Below are 21,375 nucleotides of genomic sequence, written 5' to 3'. Positions count from 1 at the left end.
CATTCAACGTATTAGGATTTTCCCCAAATATGTTTCCTATATTTAACACGATATGGTTCAGTAAGTTCAGAAAACACCCCAGTTTTCTAAAGATTGAAACAAAGTGTCATGAATTACAACATTTCTTGGTTTTCCAGTATTTAACTGTACATGGATTAACCTTTTCACTCCAGTGAATATAGAAAAATAGCACCTTGGATGGCAGAGAGTACTAGAAAATCTGTATCTTTGTGAAGCTCTGTTACTCCAGTGAAAGCCATGCACAGGTCTCAAGCACCCCTTTTTCACAGCATTCTCCATTGCCATTAGCTGAGCTCCAACTGATACCAGAGGAAGATAGTCTGTGGCTAGAGAACTTCATTGGGTCTGTTCTGAATACCTCATCTAGAAGTTTCTGTTTACGTTGCTTAGGTCACAAGTTCCCTGGCTTAACATATTTGCAAGAGTAGCACAAAAGATTGCCATTCATCTTATTTTAACCTAGGGGCATTTATTATTTATAGCACTAACACAGTTATTTGTGTGGTAGACAGATTTTTCCTTTTTGTTCTTACACACATTTCTCCCCATGGAAGTTCTCTGAAATACTTTGTTCTGAGACATTCTTATTGTAGCATAGAGATACTAAAATATAGCAGTTTCATTAAAAAAGATTAACTGACTGAGAAAAGCAATACACAAATTTAAATAAACAAAATCAGTGTGACTTACGCAAAGATAAGGACAGTCCCTAGGAGAACATTAAAAACTTTGCATTTGTTCTTGTTAATTATACATTTCATCTTCAAAACCAGGCAAAACTGCAAAATATTTTTCATTCATTTTCCACATCTATAGTACACCTTTTAATAAAATAATCTTTGGGTTTAGCAGAATACATTTTACAACCTGATAAGCATTACATTACATTGGAAAGTAAAATGGCTGTATCATTTACTATGCTTCTATCATTTAACATAGTATCTGTAACAGCCTGCATGCTCCCACAATATTCTAACTTTACCTTACTACAAAACACAATTTCATAAATTGCAAAGGTCTGTACAGAGAGGAATGTATTTTAATACAGAAAACTTGACACTATCACTGCACTTTTCTTCAGAGATATTCATTCCTTTCTTTGACATTTTTTTGGCTTCCACAACAGGGTGCCAAACATTTGTGACAGCTTACAATAGAAAAACAATATTGCTTTTAGTTAACAATGTTAGCTATGAATATATATTGACAGCATTTTCACTGCAGATTTGCTGCCAACATAATACAAAGCAAATAGCATTCAATATGTTGGAACACTCTGGGGAATTAAAGAGTTTCAAAAACAAATTTATGGCATTAGGTGCTGAATGTTAAATCTAATGAAAATGCAAATTCAGAAGTATCTCCCGCATATACTTCATGCAACGGAATACAGTTTGGCAAAGTGATAAAATTAAGATTAAGTCAGAAGAAAATTATGTTAAAATGCCTCTGCTTGTCTGGCTTTTTATAGAGCCAGTTTTACCACAAAGATTAATATTTCTCCCAAAGTCTTTCTGCTTTGTTTCCTTGAAGTACATCAGAGAGAGATCATAAAAACTCTGAATTCCAAATGCTCCCAAATGTTTTGAGAAAATAGAGGTACATAGGCGTATAATTTTAATATCTGTAACTTTACTACTAACCATATACAACCATAAGCATCACTGTTCCCCTGAAAGAACAAAAGCCAAGGTTTGCTTTCAAGTCTGTGTGGTTATTATTACCTACAGAACAAGCACAGTAGAAATTGTAATTTAAATCTTGTTAAAATATTGTAATGCACAGCAATGTTGTAGTGTTATCTCCTATATAATAAAACATATTTGTTAAACTAAACATTTATTAACAGTACTTTATAAGTGACATGACATTAATAATTTTTAAACCATTTACAAAACAAATTAATGTAGGTTAAGAGAGCTGAGAAACCTGAAATTGTTCAGCTGCTGTATATAATTTATTATCAATTCTGAAACGAACTTGATATTTATTATCATTCATCTATAGCACGTCACTCAACACTAATATCTAACAGTGCTTGCAAGATATAAAAATATTATGAAAGTTTTAAAATAACTTTAATTCTATTCACATGATCAGCATCAGTTAAAAATACAACTGACCTACAAAGACCAGCATTCCTCTCCAGTATATTATAGCTGTTTTCTTTCTCATTTTCTGATATGGGATATTGTTTTTACCAGGTTGTGTCACATATCTTTTGTTCTTATTTTCACATAAGAATGACTGCATTTTATTTACTGCAATTTTAACTCTATGGGTTACTTGCAAACTAAACAGACTGACTACACAAGTGACTGTGATGAGCAGAAGTGAGAGGTGAAAAACAGTATTAAAATGTTTGTAAGTGCAGGGCTTTTCTTTATTTTAAAGCAAACAGATTAACTAAAACTTCTGATAACTCTTCGGGAAAAAACCCTGCTCTGTCAGACACTGATGAAAAACACACTCTTCATAGGTTACACTCCAGTCTGACTGAATTGTTGAAATCTTTGCACCTTCTAAATAACAAAGAAGGAAAATAAAAAGCAAAAAGTATCTTATTTGTAGGACAAGATTTGTATTTAACCACTGAAGTATAAAATTATTATAATCCATAATTATCAAACCCACCATAACATTCAATAATTTATGAAGCTGCATGCAACATATTTTAGGATTACACTTGGCCATCACACACAGTTTACCACGAGGCTCATACTACTTGCATTATAGAATAGTCTAAGCTGCAAAATTATACAGTACTTCCCACTATGGTGAGGGAGCCACAACTCTACATTTAGATATGCAAATTAAAATCAAGAAATGTAAAGCTTCACTTTTTGCTAAACTATGAATTTGAAAACATACTCTCTAGCACACCAAGCACAATATGGACCTGTGTACTATAAGCATCAAGCAAGTTAGTTTTGCAAAAGCTGAAAGACTCTTATACTGGTGAAGATGGAGTAAACACAGTTAATTTGTTAATGTCTCCTCTGTCTCTTTTTACTGACTGTCAGAGAAATCATATTTTATATTTTTTTCTGTATGTGCTTGGAAAGGGTTTCCTAGTAATCTACACTAAATCTCACTGAAGGGTGGCAACAGAAATCAATATGTGTCTCTGAAGAATAATCTAGCCAAACATTTACATTTAGAATATTCATTTGTATTTATGCATGAGAAATTCCTGGCAAAAAGAAATTCTCTTCCTGCATATATACAGTCTCTTTTTATAGACTGATTTTTATCATGAGCAGGCTTCTGATCAATAAAATAAATATATATTACTCAAATTAGTTTTGTGATAAAGCCAGACAGAATCCATGTAACATGACAATTTACCTAGGTAGGTAGCTGCATTAACTTCAGCTTCAAAGAAATTTGCTTGGTCCTTCCGCAGCCATAGGGAAGAGACAACCCACAGGGTACAGTTATTGCAGTTTCATTCTGGCTATTCCAAACCCATGGAATTGCCATTCCACATGCCTGCCAGGAAGGATATTCTGTCTAAACTGGCTTCTGAGGCAATTCTAAATCTAACACTGGAGGTACTCAGCACCAGTGTCAAATTTCCAGGGGCGAGCATGTCTTTCCATGAATCCCACGATACTCTGTAGTTCTCAGATGCTGGGATTAGTTTTGCTCACAGAGTTAGCAGAAGATAAGAATACAAACATAGAGAAGGATTCAACAAAAGCAGCATTCTGCTTTCCTGCATCACCACTGAGTATGACATAGACCTGCATTAAGGTATGCAAAGACATATGAAAACTTGCTAGGAGAATCCACACACTCTTGGAATACATTACTTATAACAATTTTAATAAAAGGTTTCTGTAAAGCTCCATGTGAGTTTTCAGAGGAAATAGAAGCACAATGGACACAAACCCCTTCAAAAAATTATGCTACACACGTAGTAAATTAAATAAGCATTTTGTAGATAATCATTATTTCAAGACAAGAAAAATACAGTCACATTTGCCATTCCAGCAGAAGTCTCTTATAATGCGCGAGGTTAAGTATCTGAATTCATGGAACTCAGTGTTCAGCTGGAAGCTATACGTATGAAATGTGCAAAAGTGTTCATAAAATATTATTTTCAAAGTTAAAAATTATAATAAGGAAGTGGTTGTCTAATTTGTTGTGACTTATTTTGGAAAATAATTAGGGAAAAAGGAGACTAATAAACAGAAGCAACAACCCTGCTCAGTGACTGGCTTAGAGGAGACAAATGTTTTGGGGCAGATTATTTATATTGCTTATACCAAGCTACTAAAAGCTTCAGAAAGATTATCCTTTCAATGACAGTGTAAACCCTACTCAACAACACACAGCAGATTTAGCAGGAACACATGCAGTTGTTTTAAATCTACACTGAATATGTTTCACTGTATATACATCCTTTAGTAAAAATAGTAATAAAAAACTCATTTCTACTTGAAAAACCTTCTGAGTTTTAGCTCCTACATAATATAATGCATATTTAGACTAGCATGTTATTCAGTAAAAGATGTCCAAACAAGATGATTTGATGTTGGAATAGTCATCTCAGAACAACCAAAGCAATGTAAGGTAAAATAATTGTCAAGTCAATCTCTAGCTTACACTTTATTGCAGAAATAAATTGAACTCTGCTCTAGCTTTTTGACACGTAATTCTGATACTAATGGGTTCAAATCCATTTCTCTTTGCTCTCCTTCCTAACAGGAAGCTTTATGTAATACTGTGTCAGAAATCTACCAGTTACTGCCTAATGTTTCCCTTAAATAAAAAGTCTCTGCCTGTAATAGTATTAACAGCTGCCATCAGTTTACAGTAAGGAGCTACAGTTCATCATGGTAGTGCTACTATGAAAATTAGAAGCTTCCATACAGCTTCTCAATTCACAAAAAGATTATCAGAGCCATCATGAGCAGTGGTGTAACAGCAGATATTGTCTGTTTAAGGTTTACAGGCCAGATAGTATAGCGATGTAACTCTACTCAATCAATGTAATTGTACAGAGTTTAATATACCATGTTATGTATTAAAAACACAGAAGTTCTACTTATGGGTCAGTATATAAGCCCAGTGTTATTTTCCCTTAATTTCTGATGGCAAAAACCTGCACACTCGCTTTACGGAGTGTTTCACAGCCTCTTCAAAAGAAGGATTAAAATATGTTTTGTTTGAAGAAACATAATTTTTAACTATATATACCTTGGGTCATCTTTACAGTAAATCTTCCAAAGAAAAGTTGCTACAAACCATGAGTATTTTACTCTCTGTCCCTTAAAAAAAATGGAAAATATGTATCTTAATGTTTGATACCTCCGGAATTCTATAAATTTAAGCATTCACTTAGAAGCAGTATAGCAATCGAACAAGATATTTAATTAAGATGGAATTTTCAGGGGCATTTAACATTGGACCTTTGATAAATAGAACTTTGCTACCTCTGCAATCAATGGGAGTTATGCTACCTCATTCTACCATAAACCAGACAAATGCTATTTTCAGATCCTAATGGAAGAAAAAAAACAACCAAGCAACAGAAAAACCCACAACTTTTTGTGCAGAACTCAATTTGATGTGCATATATATATCTTTTTTTTTCCTAGAAAATATCCTTATCTGTTTTTCAAAATTATTGGCAAACATAGAAAATATCCAGGCTTTTTAAAGCTCCTCCAAGCAGAGATGGGAGGAGTGCAGAAGAAGAAACTAAATACACTAAAATTCACTAACTTGAGTAAACTGTATGAATAAGGGGAAATATGAAGTTTATAAAATCACAATTGAAGAAAGCAGAATAAAATTATTAACATTCCTAATAACAACAAAAAATAACTATTAATCAGGTTATTTTAAAAAAAGATTAACACATTTATACAAACTGCATAATTGGGCTGCAAAATCACAATAAATTTGATCAGATTAAATGAGGATGATATGAGTGATAAAGTTCACCTATGCCTGCTAAAAACACCAATCTGGAGGCAACCATTACAATGAACTGGTGACTTCTAACAGCCTGCACCATTTAGACTGTTGAGAACTCACAGTTCTGAGGTACCACAATACACAATGCGTGAGGAAAAATTGCAAGGCTGGCCTAGAGGGTGCCAGGGTTTTCCTGTAACTCACGCACCCTGTAACACGCAGGTCAGTCTTGCCTGTACCACTGACACAGGAACTGAACGTAAGGGTTATTTTATACTTTCCTAGTTATTACTAATATCTTTTTAAGCATCAGCTACTGACCATTGTCTAGATTAGGATACCAGATACCAGATACCAGACTAGGACACCAGACTACACAGCTTCTTAATCTGACCTGCTGTGCCGACTCTTTACTTTCACGGTAAAGCCACAACCAAGAAAATAGCATAAGTGAGAAGATAGAGTTAATTACAGTGGCTGTAGAAACAGTGGGATCAAGGGCACTGGGAGGAAGGATGACAGTGGATCGCTTTTTCACCATCTTTCCATTATCAGACTAGTCTCCTTCAGGATCACAGGGCAGTTCGTTCCATGTTCTGGAGTACTGCCTATCTCCTGGAATGAACAGTATTGACACTATACGCTACAAAGAAGAAAAGTTTCTATCATCTTTAGTGAGACAGGTTAATTCAATCAAGACTTACTCAGCGCCTCTCTTGTACAATCCAAGAACTGTATGGTTTGGATTCGCAAACCCTGAGTTACATTTGGGTGTTTAAGAAAATTGCTGAATATTTTGCTGAATGCTGGGATTAAAAATGAGTTAGTAGTTGATAAAGACAAGAAATCCACACTAAGAGGTTTTCTCAAATGTGCAATCTTTTCAACAAAGCACAATAATCTTTTTGGCACCTGGTATCTGATTCTGATGGAGCTAATAGTCGCTCAAGATCAGTGAAAGATTTACCACTCTTCACAGCACCTTTCCTCCATTTTAACAGGTTCCACAGAAGCAAAGAGGGAGGCTCTTACTGCCTACACTAAAACACAACACTAACTTTCAGGAATTCATTTATCCTCTCAATACTAAAATTTCCTATTTTCTGTTTCTCATTTTCATTATAAAAATTCAAGTATTCTCTGCTTTTTCTTTCACTTATTTTAAGGTATAGATATGTAAGGACACTCTGTGCACAGTGACCCATTATTGGGTTCATATCGGGTTCATGTTAAAATCACAGGCAGCATAAAACAATAATGAAGGAATTGTGTTACAAGATGTAGCTCTTTAGTTCCATTGCCAACAGTTGATAGCAGAATAGAGGATTACTGGAGCCATATGCTCAACACATTCAACCACAATCATCAGGCAGAATACTGCTTTTTCCTAACTAATTCCAAACTAATTACCTCTTATAGAATATCTACTATTTCATTCTTAGGCTTCCTTGGTGGAAAGAAAACACACAACTTTCTACAGCTTCTCAGCACTACCTTCTCTTTTTCTGCCCTGTCATTTAAAGTGCAAATGGTTTCCCTCCCCCAGTAACATGAATTAACCTACATATATTTTGGTTTGTTTTTTTCTTCAGGTTCCAACAATTTCTGCACAGTATCTCAAAATGCCATGGCTCAAATACAGGGTGTTTCTGCATAAGAAAGATACAAAAATCAAAAATTGGGAAAGCTTAAAACATTTAGTGTAAGTATTTTTTCTTATACTTAAATTCTGTGCTTCTGCATTGTGATGCAAAGGATCTTCGGTAATAAAAGCAGAATGAAACCAAATTTGCATGGAAGAGAATTACCACTGAGACTGAAAAAAAGAGGGGTATTTAATCATAAATAAAAAAGTTTTTAAACTGACAGAAAAGTAATCCTGTCACATCCCTGACATCAAGATCATCATAGTGCTGATTTTGTTTATGGCATTTATAATGTATTTTTGACATTTTGAGTGACAGATGTCACCATAATATGAAATTAAACACACCTGGCCATTAGTTTCCTGGAAGCAAAAGCCAGTGTTAAATCTGAAACATAGAGTATGCATGCAATAATTACCACGCACTGACATCTAAAATGTTCTTAGAGACACCTGCAACAGAAAAAGTTTATAAATTTAACACTGTCTTGCCAAGAGAGGATATTTCACCAGGACAGCAGTTGTTTTGCTAACACTGAATACTGTCTATGTTTGCTAACCTATCTGTATTCATTATGCTTTAAAGGATGATACATGTCATGACAGCTTTGGATAATTTCATGGAGATGCACACTGTATTGCACTTACCAAAGCTTCACATACACCCTCAATCTATTCCAAGCACAACTGAATTATTGATCCAAAATAAAATTATATGTACTTGAAAGGATTCCAACTTGGAAGAATCATCATTTATAAATCTAATTTTATACATGACCAATATAGGCACAAGTTTCCAAAATGGCAAAATTATTTTTCTTCAAAACTGCAGTCTGTTCAATTGATTATTCTTTTTTTAAAATGTTGAGATGAACATGCAATCTATTTTAAATGTCATCACTTTGTTTCTTTATTTAATTAACATTTCATATGGCTTCCTCAGTAAATAAATAATTGCTTCAATCACTATATGTATCATCTAACCCTGTGCACTTTTGACTTCCAACAAAATTGCATCACCTTCCATCACAGAGATCAGTGAAACTACTTTTAAAAAGTTCAAAGGCTCCTTTGCAATAATCCACTATGGTTTCAGACACTCAAGCCCTTCCCTTATACAAAGTAATGGATCCATATTATCACTGCTATGGTACCATAAGATCTTAACAAAATTTGCCTCAGGAATCTGGCTCCACCATCTTTCCTCCTTCTTTTTTTAACAAATTGAATGGCATGTGCTATATAAAAAAAGTCTTTTTGCCCTGTAGTAACCACAGCTATGTAAAAGATACTGTCCAAATGCACTCAGCTCAGCCTCTCATGCTTTCAAGGCAGACAGATACATATATGCATATATAAAATACACATATAGACTCAAATATAGCTTTAAGGGACTTTGCCAGTGCAGTACATGCTGTGTAACATTGTAGTACACAATGATGCTGTCAAACTAAACAAAAACTAACAGAAAGTTTTTGCTGCTTCTAGATTCTGAAAGATAGATACACCCCAAAGGATACAAATACATAACTCTAATTTTGTTTCAACTGTTGTCACATTAGCTAGTAAACACTAGAGAATTTTCAAAGCATTCTCTAATTCAGATTACATTTATTTAACTGCTTTAGAAACTGATTTTTCCAGATGAAAATATTTCAAGAGAAATTCACTTCCTTTTTAAACTTGCTTAGAAAAGGAATTATAACTTCAACAGTTCTGCAGTATATGCCTTTCTCCAAGGCAAAATAAAACAGTAAATGATAATGACTGATAAACCCAATGGCCTTAGATGAATGTCAGAATTTAAATCACGTTCACCTGCAAGAACTGAAACTCACTATTTGGTAGCCAAGAACAAACAAAAGAATAAATAAAAAATTTCTACTGCTCTAACTAAATACTAAAATTACAATAAGCAGTGAATTCAAACTCATAAGAGTGATGCTACTTACAGTTTCATCTTAAAATCAAAACAGCAATGTGAGCTGGAAACATGGGATGACAAAAACCATTCAGTCCTTTATGGCTTTGGAGGAATGGCCCAAGTGCTTTCAAGACACAGATGCGAATTCAGATATCACTGTTGACTGAAGGACCCCTATTTCAAATGCATGAACTAGCAATGGACACATACGAACATGGACTTGAAGAAAGAGGAGTCGAGAGCCTTCATCACCAAGAGTTAACAAACAAATTAAAATTAATTTCATTTTACTCAACCAAATAGATGAACAGCAGCACAAAGGTAAAGACTGACAATTCAGACTAAGTCAGCTTGATACTTGGGTATGACTTTGACATCTGTAGAACAGGACCAAATTTCCTGGAAAACTGTTGTTTAATATCTCCACACCAGTTGCCATAAAGTCAAAACAGCAGTAAAACTGAAAAGTATCCACAGTGTTTCTCAGAGATAGCAGATACTCAAAATATCATAGAGAAACAGGAATTTAAATACTGACAAATAGATGCCTATTTGGGAACCGCTAAATAGATTCATATTTCTTAATTTAGGGAAGTAGAAAGCCTAGGGAGGAAAGAAAAGGCCAACTTTCAGACTCAGAGTGATACCCTCCTGATATATGGGTTGGTACAGAAAATTATCCACAAAACCTCTACCTTTCTGGAATTACATGTATTTCTTGGTATTTTTATACCATCTATGCTAAACAAAATGCATTCTGAAAAGAATGCTTAGAATACAAATTCATGACACTTGCAAAACAAAAAGGAATCAATCACAGAGTTTTGCATACATTAGTTGTCACCTGATAGTTGTTTTACAATGGTTCCTGTCTTTTGACAGCATAAAATCAGTTAGAATGAAGCTTCAACAACTCAAATGACCAAATCCTAAAGCACTCTAGTCCTACAACACATTTTCTTTTTAATATAGGAGATTCTGATTCCTGCCAAAAAAAACAAAAAACAAAAAACACAAACCTCTAAACTACCCACCCATAAAACTTTGCATGAAATTTAAATATAAATATTTAATTTTCTTTGATAGTAGATCAACCCAGCAGCAGGGATAAATTTAAAACTCAACCATTCTGGAACAGTCCTACATTTATATTGCACTCTGCTTATTTGCATGAAGATTGTCTTTTATGTCTACATCCATGTTTTACCTTCCTGGCAGTAACAGTAATAGATATAAATTTCTGCCACAAAGTTTTCATACAAAGTTGAATTTCAGTTTAATTGTTTACTATTTAATAAGTGCATAAAAAGAGAGGAAAGGAATTAGGCAATTATGTGCATTTTCTCTAAACAGCAAATTTAAAACAATGTACCTATTTGAACAAGAAATGCTATAGCTTGCTAGATAGCAAGCTTCTTTTAAAAGCTAACCAAATCCTTCTTTAAAACCAGATTTATAAGAGCAATATAATTTTAAAACTTATCTTTTCAGCAACACAGACCTTGTCTGATGCTTTCAAGACTCTGATTTGGAACCAGACAATGTTGCACAACTTCATCTGAGTCCCAGTAAGACTCTGCTGTTTTACACTGCAGGATGGTTGTATGGAGTACAAAAATCAGTCCAACATATGCATTCTTAGTAATCTAGTTCTTACACGGATTATATTCAGATGTATCAGTGAAACCATTTCAAGTGATGGCTTTGTTCAGATTGCTTATTAGTTCTATATGCCTATTTGTTAGAAACTCCCAAGTTTGAAATTTCTAAACTTTAATTCATTAAATATGCTTGGATAGGCAGTGCACAGGTATCAGTAACCTTTACCTTTAACCTTTTCAAGAGAAGTACCAGAAGTCAGGAAACAAAATAAATTTGTATGACAAAACAAAACTGATACATGAAAAAGATCACATTTTGTCTACCTGTGCAAAGGGTGAATAAAATACCAAAATAAAGGAAGAGGTAGAGGTATCTTTGTAGCACACTAAAAATTAACATAAGAAGAGCACATAAAGATAGGTAACAGCTGAAGTCTCCCAAAACAGGTAAAATTTAAATAACGTAGCAATTCTCCTCACAAATTATTATAGAGAGATTACAGGAGCTGACCGTTAAGAGTATTAATACATTACTGATGCAAGCTATTCAAGAACGAATGCCTTATGACTAATTTAGTAAGATGGTATATGTAATGAAACACATGACAGAAAATACATATATCAGATTTCTTAGAAAACGTTGCAAGTCAAAAAATGCATTATGGAATTCTTCCAAATTTCAGAACTGTACACCTTTACAAAAACATCTCAACTTTTATACATGCATTTTCAAAAGCCAGGTAAATGCAGTATAGCCTTTGATGCACAGTAAAGAAAATAGCTGTCTTCTAAAAAGATAAACTGGAAAGACTGTTAGATGTTATAATGCATCTTGATACCAGTAACATATCATCAAATGACAGTAGAGTGAAGAATGTCTGCTTAAGAAGAAAAAAGTAAAAGGGTAGCCTGTTTCCAACTGTAGACTGCTTTTGATGTCATCCGTACTCCATCTTCGGAGGCAGCTTCTGAAGGAATTAACTGCATGATGAGTTCTTACAACAGAAAAAGCAGTTGAGTACCTCAGATCATGCCTGTTTTTGCTTTATTTCTCCATGTTCCTCCAAAATGCATCAACTGGTACAATGAAAGACATTATCCCTCCCTATACACAAATTATTCGTATCTTTATACAATCACATCTGAAACATCACAAACAGTTGTCCACTAAGGATCATTGCGTTGTTTTAGGACAGTAATAAGAGGCCTGAACAAACTATAAAATCTGATTTCAATAATAAATTGCTCCTGAAAAACTATTCCATTAAAGACAACAAAGATTTTACAGCCTTTTTTATTTTATAAAACAGTGCAGGACAAAATAAAAGAGAGCTCCACACGTTCATAAAAATGTCCAGCTATGACATTATCTGTCTGACCCTGGCATCCCACTTAAATTCCTAAAGAAGAACAGGCTATCCTTTTTCCTGATCCATACATATACATAACAAAAAAGAAAATAATCTTGAGTCAAAATTCTAGCCTCAATCCAACTGCAACTGATGTAACAGGGAGAATGCCTTTGAAGTAAATAACATTTGGTTCTTTGATTTTGACCTCAGTCTGGATCGATTTATTAACTGTAAGTAACGATCAAATCTTAGCTGCCAAATGCCCGTTCTTCTCCTCATCTTTTTTGGTATATTTTGTCAGTACCTTTGTGATGAAGAACTCCAAATGTGTTTATCAACACTTACAGAACAAAATTTGGCACTATTAGGAAACCCCTTATGTTGGAAATTCTTTTTTTAATCTCGGTGAAAATACCATTTCTGAACATGATTCATCACAGCAGAGTTGTTTAGGGTACATACACATACAGAATATACCATGTGGCCTAGATGTTCATTACTGATTGGTATAATATGGCTGCTGTTTGTTAGGGTAATTAAAATCTTCACAGATATTTTTTTAATACTTTCATCACTTCAGTTGTATGCACCTCCTATCTTTCTTTTCCAGGACAGAGATTCTTTTCTAGTGTGGCTCCAGTGTCTGGAACAGTGAGCGTCACCTACTTTAAAATTTCTGGCCACCTACTTTAAAATTTCTGGCTACATCCCCAAGAGAAATAATCATTCTTTTCACCTGTAAAATCCTCCAATATTGGTAAACTAGCATATTTTTATAATTTTTTGCACGTACACACATTTCTTTTTTTTACCCAAATCTCAAATGAATCACTGTTGCTACTAACACCTTTAAAGACATTCTAGTTCAGAAGTAATCATGCACCTGAAGCAGTGTCTATTTATAAACACTTGCAATGCAATTTGGAAATGACATTTGTTCATCCAATTTCTGGTTGCACAGAGAAGGAATTTAGCCAAATTGCAGACAGTGTTGTAAGGGCCACGACTGAAGTTAATAGGAAACAAACCAATAAAGAGCATTATCCAGAAATAGCAGCCTGGGACATGTATATCCACAAAGAAACTGGAGGCTTTGCCCATGAGACCACATGTTCCACAGCAAATCCTATTTCCTTTATTCTCTCTTTCATGGTTATTGTAAGAGTAGTCATTGCATGATTATAGTCCTTATATATAACATATCGGTTTCTTTGTGTCTCGGTTTGGTTTTTGCCCAAAATTGGTGCTAACTGAATTCACTGAACAAATGAGAAAAAAAAATCCACAACTCCAATCTTATCAACAGACTCACAAGTCAGAAACCATGTGAAGAGACCAAAAGATCAAATTTTACATCTCTCAGGTATCTTACATGATGGTTCTTTTTTCCCCTAAATATTAACCATTAGCTATTTCTTTTGATGTTTTCCTTGCTGAAAAATTATAAAATAAAACTAGCAGCATAAAATGTCTGATGTAGAAATCCAAATCATAATGAGGAAGAAGTTAATTTACCAACTTCTAAATAAAAAAAAAAAAACAAATAGCCTACTGGTTCTACCATAACATAGGGAAATGAACATCAAAAAAACACTGAGTTTATAATAAAAGTCTAAAAATAATTCTGAAAAGATTAGGGTTCTCCCTGCTGAGCTACAGAACTTAGCTCTATTACCTGCCCTTGTTACTGAAGCACAACAGTAACCTAAGACATAACTAACAGGAGGAAGGAAGCAATCATTCTGAAAAAGACTTATGTATGATAGTGAAAAACACACTGGGCATGAGTTTCCATAGTGATTCAGCAACAAAAGGCTGCTGCAATTTTCAGCTGTCTATACCAAGACAGGAACAGTGCAAAGGGACTACAGTCCCTTCTCTGCAAGTTGGGATGTTAGTATACTCAGAATTGTCCATTGAATTTTAAGTTCCACATTATAAAGAAGATATTGAAGGAACTGGAAGAGGAATAATAATAATAAAACAAAGAAGTTCTGCAAGAAGCAAAACTACTATGGATTTGGATTTCATGGTTGTATTCTCCAGTATCTTAAAAATGCAAATTCCAATATGTACTTTCTCCTAGGCATCTCCTCTGTGGATTCTCTGATGTTTAATAACAAATGACCGCATAATATAGCCTGTCTGCCAGTGGGAACACTAAAGGGTCTCTTGCCCATTAGGCAGCATGCTTTCCTGAAACTTACAGGAATCCCTGTCCAGGGGTGCTGAAACTGCCAGAGTTAAGAAGATATTAAAGGAGAAAGGAGAGGAGAAAGATCAAGAGCCACACAAAAACCTCAGCTAGCAAGTAGACAGTATGATCATGTAAGCATTGTGTCCTTGGAAATCTGGGCTAATTATCAAAGTGCTGGGCAGATTCACTTATAGAATCATAGAATGGTTAGGGCTGGAAAGGACCTTAAGATCATGTAGTTCCCAAACCCATTGCCATGGGCAGGGACACCTTTCACTAGATCATGTTGCCCAAGGCTCATGTCCAACTTGTCAGGGATAGAGCATTTACCACTTCTTTGAGTAACCTGTTCCAGTGCCTCACCACCCTCACGGTAAAGTAATTCTTCCTTATATCTAACTCAAACTTTCCCTGTTTAAGTTTAAACCCGTTACCCCTTGTCCTATCACTACAGTCCTTGATGAAGAGTCCCTTTCCAGCATCTTTGTAGGCCCCTTTCAGATACTGGAAGGCTGCTATGAGGTCTCCACGCAGTCTTCTCTGCTCCAGGCTGAACAGCCCTGAATTTCTCAGCCTGTCTTCCTACAGGAGATATTCAAGCCCCTTGACATACCTATGGCCATCCTCTGGACTTGATCCAACAGCTCCATGTCCTTATATTGAGGGCACCAGAACTGCACACAGTGCTCCCAAGTGAGGTCTCACAAGAGCAGAGTAGAGGGGCAAGATCACCTCCTTCAACCTGCTGTTCACATTTTCATTTATGATGAAAGTCCAAAAGCCCCAAAGTGGAAAAATACTTAAATACTTAAAGTTCTGGTAGGTCTTTTATCTATTGCTGCATTCATAACAAAATACTACACTAATCGAATTGCAAAAACTGCACTACTATCATAGTAGAACTGAAACCTAAATCATAAGTACATACGGTAAAATTCTGTGTTCCTAGAATTTGTATGGCTGTTGTTTTTACACTCTGTCTTCTTCATTCATTTTTTAATCCATTTGTCCACTGCTGGATGTCAATGATTGGTCTGATGCAACAAGAGAAAAACAGAATGGATAATTTCTAATGCAGTTAATAAAGGAAGGTTTCTTGTTTTCTTGATGATACTACTGAAATGAATTTCTTTCTGAGAAAAAGCTTTAGTGTGAAACGTCATACAAAAGCGGAGATATAATGAGAAGACAGTCTTCAAATCTAAGTAAAGAAAGTTGTGTAAGAATTTGAAGCAGAAGGATGAAGAACAGTGAGAAGGAAATGTAATACAGATGATATATAAAAGTAATAAAAGCAGCTACTCCTTTTGAATCCTCATTTAAACGGCTGAAACCAGACCTGGATCTGCCTTTGTCCCACATCACCTATATGATACATCAAAATAAATATAATATTATACAGGTAATTATTTATATAGAGTTATTAAAAGATCTACATTTACACATAAAGTGATCAAAGTTACCTGTGTATTACTGCAACATTTTTAAGCAACACTGATTAGTATGAGTTTCCTTGTTATTATCTTTTAGTAATACATAAAAGACTATAACTAAAATGCACAAACCAGATTGCACAGTATGTTTGATGTAGCAATTTCTAACATTCATTTAATATAGCTCAGCTGCAATGACTAATACTGCCAGTGTCCTCTAGTACAAAGACCTAAAAAAGGTTCCAGACTAGATTACGTTCATGCAGGTCTCATTTTAACGGAAATTGGAGAGATGAAAAAAAGATTATAGGAACACACATTATAAAAACAGACCTCACAAGTCAAACTTAATAGTGAAACCATTCTCTTTCATGTAGACAACCATGAAAACAAATATCCTGTAAGCACTAGATATATATTGTATCTTTCTACCAGATCTCTTTGCATCCTTGAGACAGATTCCCATTCTTCTCATGACTATATAATTTGATCATAGATGAGTAAGGCACAGCAGAGGAAAGGGTCTGTCTGATAAAGTATCAGGCTCCAGGAAAACAGATAAACAATTTGATGATTTCTAGTTGTAACAGGAATGGTACAGTGGTGGGTATTAAGATATTAGTCTCGCAGGAATACCAATATCAAGCTTCTGCAGTTTTTTTCTCTTACTAAATATGTTTTCTTTCCATTAAGTGAAAATGACAGTCTGATTATGATAAACTAAGACAGAACACCAGAATAAAACACAAGGTGGGTGTGAAAAGTGGAATTAAATCGTTTTTGGTTTGTCAAAGTGAATGTACATAACTTCTTTTTTTTCTTAAAGATAAGTGAGAAAATGGAGCAAGAAAGTTTCTTTCTCATGCAAATTTTTTTTACTGCAAATAAACATCCTTTAAAAGCAGGTGAAATAGTTGCCTATCAAGTTGTTTCACATTCAAACCTCTTTCACAAGGGACACATTGGCAGGCAACTCTACAAGTCACTAGAGTAATACATTGTTCTGCATGTATTAAATGAGTGATAATACTTGAACAGCTATGATGGACTTCTTTTTCATGTATTAACAGATATATTTGGTTTGCACATATTAACATAAACATATCGCAGCTTTTACTAATACAACTCCAGTTAGGTGGAAAACGTTATGCTGCCTTTGTAATTATGTCCTGTCTTGGATAGCTGAAAACCACGGTGATATCCAGTCATGCTGAAGTCTCCTTTTACTTACAAAAATTCAAAGAATGAAAATATATTTTACAGTAAATTTGTACTTATAAATGCTGGATATCATCTCTTTTTGTTTATGAAACTATATTCTGGAGTAAGCAATTTTTAAAGCTGTCATGCTATCTACTTTAGTATAACTTACCTGTGACTCTTTTACATTTTCAACAGTGAAGTTGAACCAAACTCGAAAGCGTGGGTTACAAGTATCTGGTCTAATGAACAGGTCATACTCGAACTCTGTGATGTGGTCCACCCGTCCAAGGTTACCTACCAAGAACATATGAAAAAGAATGAATATTAATGAATGACTGGAACTACACTGAGAAAAAATGTAAGACCTTCTGCCTCTGTTGATTAAAACATACTAGTATAATAACCCTTGTAACAGTTCAGAATTATTATTAAAAGACTTAATCATAGTCACAAAATAAAATACATACCAATGAGTTACATGCATATTAATATACCAAAAAGAAGACAAATTGGATTTTTATTATTTGATCAAGTTGACTTTTTGTCTTCACTTATCTGAGTATTCTACTTAAGTGTCCTAACATCCTTTTGTTTCCCTTTCCTCCCCCTACCCTCCCCTCTGCACCTCTTTTAGCCCCCACCTGTATGGATTTCATTCTCTGGCTGGTTCTCCGAGCATCCCTCTCTCCCCATAGATGGGCCAGCCTTCACTTTCTTTGTGGTTCAAAAGCTACCTTAATACTTCACTATCTGCGGCCACTATCACCTCCTTCCAAAGACACAGAGGCTGCAAGATTTTGCTTCAGCTTTTTCCTGGTGAATTTCATGGAATAATATTTTTAAATATAGTCAGAGCTACATTGTCCCCTATGGCATTATTTAGCAAGCAACCACCCTGGCTACAGAAATGAAGTTCAACACTGGGAAAACTTGCTAAGTGTTTTTAAATTGTTAAATTGGCATTTTTCCTTTGAAGTCTGCCAAGTCTTTTAAAGACAGGGGTTTGACTGTCCATTTCTACACTACGAAAATGAGACTTCACATTTTCCTGACCCAATCCAAAACCCATCTCATCAGGTCTTGTAAGACAGGGCCATGCTTTAGCTCACATGATATATTATACCTATTAAGAAAAAATAGCTCTGAAAACCTGGGTTTATGGTTTCAGATAGATTTTGAGGGTTATTTATATATTTGGGGGTTAGATAGATACTTTTTGGTTCAAATAATTACTTATAGTGTTATCTGAGCTACCTGAGCTCTGCAAGTCCACTTCAGTCAATGTGACTGGTCATTGGTAACAGGCTATTAGTATGAGCACAAGTCTCAAAAGCAGCGAGAAAAGCCCATTTTCAACCCTGTTCATCAATATATTTGCAGGATTTCTTCCTTATCCTAAATTGTTTCTGGCTTTACTAATTGAACATTTTTAGTCTTCCTTATTTTTAATGTTATCCTGTACTTTCCTACCCACATTCTTCTTTTGAGGAGAAAATTCCCTTCCCTAATTCCCTCTGCAGAAAACCTCTTCATGCTAACAATCTGTTCCTAAATACTTGCCTGAAGGATACATTTGCCATTTGAAATATTCGGGGGGGGGGGGAGGAAACAACAACAACAAAAAAAACCAAAAAGTAATATTTTACAGCTAGAATACCTCTTATAAATCTTGTCATTTGCTACATCAGGTGTCCATGCCTGGGTGCTGGCAGTGGGGGCCGCAGGGCTGAGCTCTGAGGTAACCGGTTGGAGCCGGTTGGAGCCGGCACCACAACTGCCCCACCACAGGGCACAGCCGAGCCCCTCAGCGAAGATGGTGGCACCTCAGTGATGATGTGTTTAAGGAAGGGTAAAACCACCACGCAGGCAAAGGAGTGAGGGAGTCAGAGGAGAATGAGGGTTCAAGGAGGAGGGAAAGGGATCCTGTGGGAAGAGGCGGGAGCAGGTGGATATTTCCCAAAGGAGCAGTGTCCTGTGGAGGACTCACTCTGGAGCAGGCTCTCCTGACAGGATCTGCAGCCCATGGGAAGAGCCCAGGGTGGAGCGAGGGAACACTGTGAGGAGGGAGGTATGGCAGAGAGGAATGATTACAGACGGACCACAGCCCCTCGTCCCCCTGCACTGCTTCTGCTTGCTGCGGGGGGGATGGAGTTGATCCTGGGAACAGTGAAGGCTAGGGGGAAGGTGTTGTTTTAGTTCCCCTTTGTTTTTCACTCTCCAAACCTATTTTAACTGGAAATAAATCAGTTTTCCCTCAGTCAGGTCTGTTTTGCCTGTGATGGCAATTGGTGAGCTGTCTCCCTGTCTTTATCTCGACCCGTAAGATTTTTCATCTTGCCTTCTCCCCCATCCTTGAGATGTTGAGGAGGGCAAGTGGCAGAGCGGTTGGGGGGGCATCCAGCAGCTGGCCATGGTCAACACAGGCTTCAGGTTAAGTCAAACCACCACCATCATTCACACCAACATAGCTTAATTGCTATTATAGCTATCATTGTTATTATAGCTATTATTGCTATTATAGCTATAATTTCCTACACATTGTTATCCAAAGTAAGTAAGAATGTAAAATCAAGCTATTGCATTGTAATACCTTTAATTAAATTACTTCTTTTTATTGTATTTTTCATTAAATATCACGCATATATGACATTGTTAGGAAAACAAAATTCCTCATTTATTTCAGAATTCAGGTCCAAGCTGTTCAACCCCACAGGCTGGATTACAGTTGCCTCACAGGTTTGAGCTCTCTCTGGACAAAGCTTAGTGTGTGGACACACCAAGTCACTTCAAGCGGAGTTGTACATGTGGTTCTGGTGGATCCTCTAAGGCAGCAAGCTAGGTGAACACAAACTGTGGACTAGGTCCAGCATGTAAAGTACTAGGTATACATGCCTCCCAGTGATCCCAGAAATTTCAGATATGGATTAAGTCATCTACAGCACAGACCAGAGTGCAAATTTTGATTGAATTTCTCCCAAAGAAGGACACAGAAGTAACTAAATTTATATTTTAAGTCCACAGATCATTAAAAAGTTTCACTGCAAGGCATAGGACGCTAAAAGATTATTGCGTAAATAAAGACAGGGCAAAATGAGAGCTTGATTTCTGACCTATTGCCTATTTCAGCTTGTTTTTCAGCATCAAACTGATCTGAACTGAATGGGGACAGATGGCCCACTCAGAACTACCTTACAGAGTCATAGTACCCCTAAACTAGCACTTGAGAGTTGTACCGATGTCAGTGAAATCACGGATGGAGAAGAGCTGGTATGCTAGAACCCCCTCCAAGCCAGTCTGCTCTGTAAATCCGATATAATATCCTCAAAGCCAGCAGAATCTTTAACAATATAATCATTGTGTGCATGACTCCCTGGGACTCCCAACACTGTTTTCTCTCTTCATCAGTAATACTTGATTTGAATACTCACCCCCCCTTTTAGTGCAGCATTATCTCCTTTGGTGAATCGAATCTCACTTTACTACTCTTTTTGCCTACAGAACAGCCTGTTACTAGGCTCCTTCGTGTTACACGTCAGCTGCCATAGTCACCTGCAGCCATTTGCAGTTCAGTATCATTTGTACGTTTCAGCGGCGCATTATTTCTTCTCTGTCTCTAGCTGCTGAATAGGCTGGATCAAACAGTAATGCCTTTGGTAACCAATTCAACAAGTTCCTCATGCTCAATAGACTATTGTTTGTAATATCAGAGCCTTTGCTCTCAATCTGTCAGCCTAACTTCAACCCACATAGCAATGTCATTAAACAAGACAGAAGTTTTGGTACAAAGAAGTCTAGAAGTGTAAGAACAAAACACTTCCTCGCTGTAAGAGGTGCTTTGTAGCAAACTGATAATGCCACTAAAAAGCATTTTTTGGTGTCCAAGAAAAAATAATAAACTTCCCAACCTTAATCTCATAAGCAAAGCTAACAATTTTACATACTGCCTTCATACTGCTGTAATCATGGGAAATAGATTTATTCTAATTGTGAGAATTATATTCCAATATGACAAGTTACACAGTGAAGTGCATTAGAAACTATAAAACAGGAGTTAAACTACTGATTATGCTA

At 35.8% G+C, this 21,375-nt stretch overlaps 1 protein-coding gene and 1 long non-coding RNA gene across 8 annotated transcripts in view; one reads left to right on the top strand and one right to left on the bottom strand.

The window, feature by feature from the left end:
- Positions 1-21,375, bottom strand: part of LOC133268341 (BEN domain-containing protein 5) — a 951,280-nt gene that overhangs the window by 885,447 nt on the left and 44,458 nt on the right. For all 7 annotated transcript variants that reach the window (XM_061451279.1, XM_061451280.1, XM_061451274.1 and 4 more), the window contains exon 3: positions 17,474-17,598. In XM_061451279.1, coding sequence (XP_061307263.1) covers positions 17,474-17,598 — 125 coding nt within the window. The remainder of the gene's footprint in view (positions 1-17,473; positions 17,599-21,375) is intronic.
- On the top strand, positions 18,981-21,339 carry LOC133268347 (uncharacterized). Its single transcript, XR_009743049.1, has 3 exons — positions 18,981-19,249; positions 19,988-20,174; positions 20,803-21,339. It is a non-coding gene; the product is annotated as an uncharacterized LOC133268347 (long non-coding RNA).

This window comes from Pezoporus flaviventris, unplaced genomic scaffold, assembly GCF_033815535.1.
Source record: "Pezoporus flaviventris isolate CSIRO_AGI_PZ_B2104156 unplaced genomic scaffold, CSIRO_AGI_Pfla_v1 ptg000013l, whole genome shotgun sequence".
In the NCBI taxonomy this organism is placed as follows: Eukaryota; Metazoa; Chordata; class Aves; order Psittaciformes; family Psittacidae; genus Pezoporus; species Pezoporus flaviventris.
Note: the sequence above shows the minus strand (reverse complement) of the source record. Positions and strands in the feature narration are given on the sequence as shown.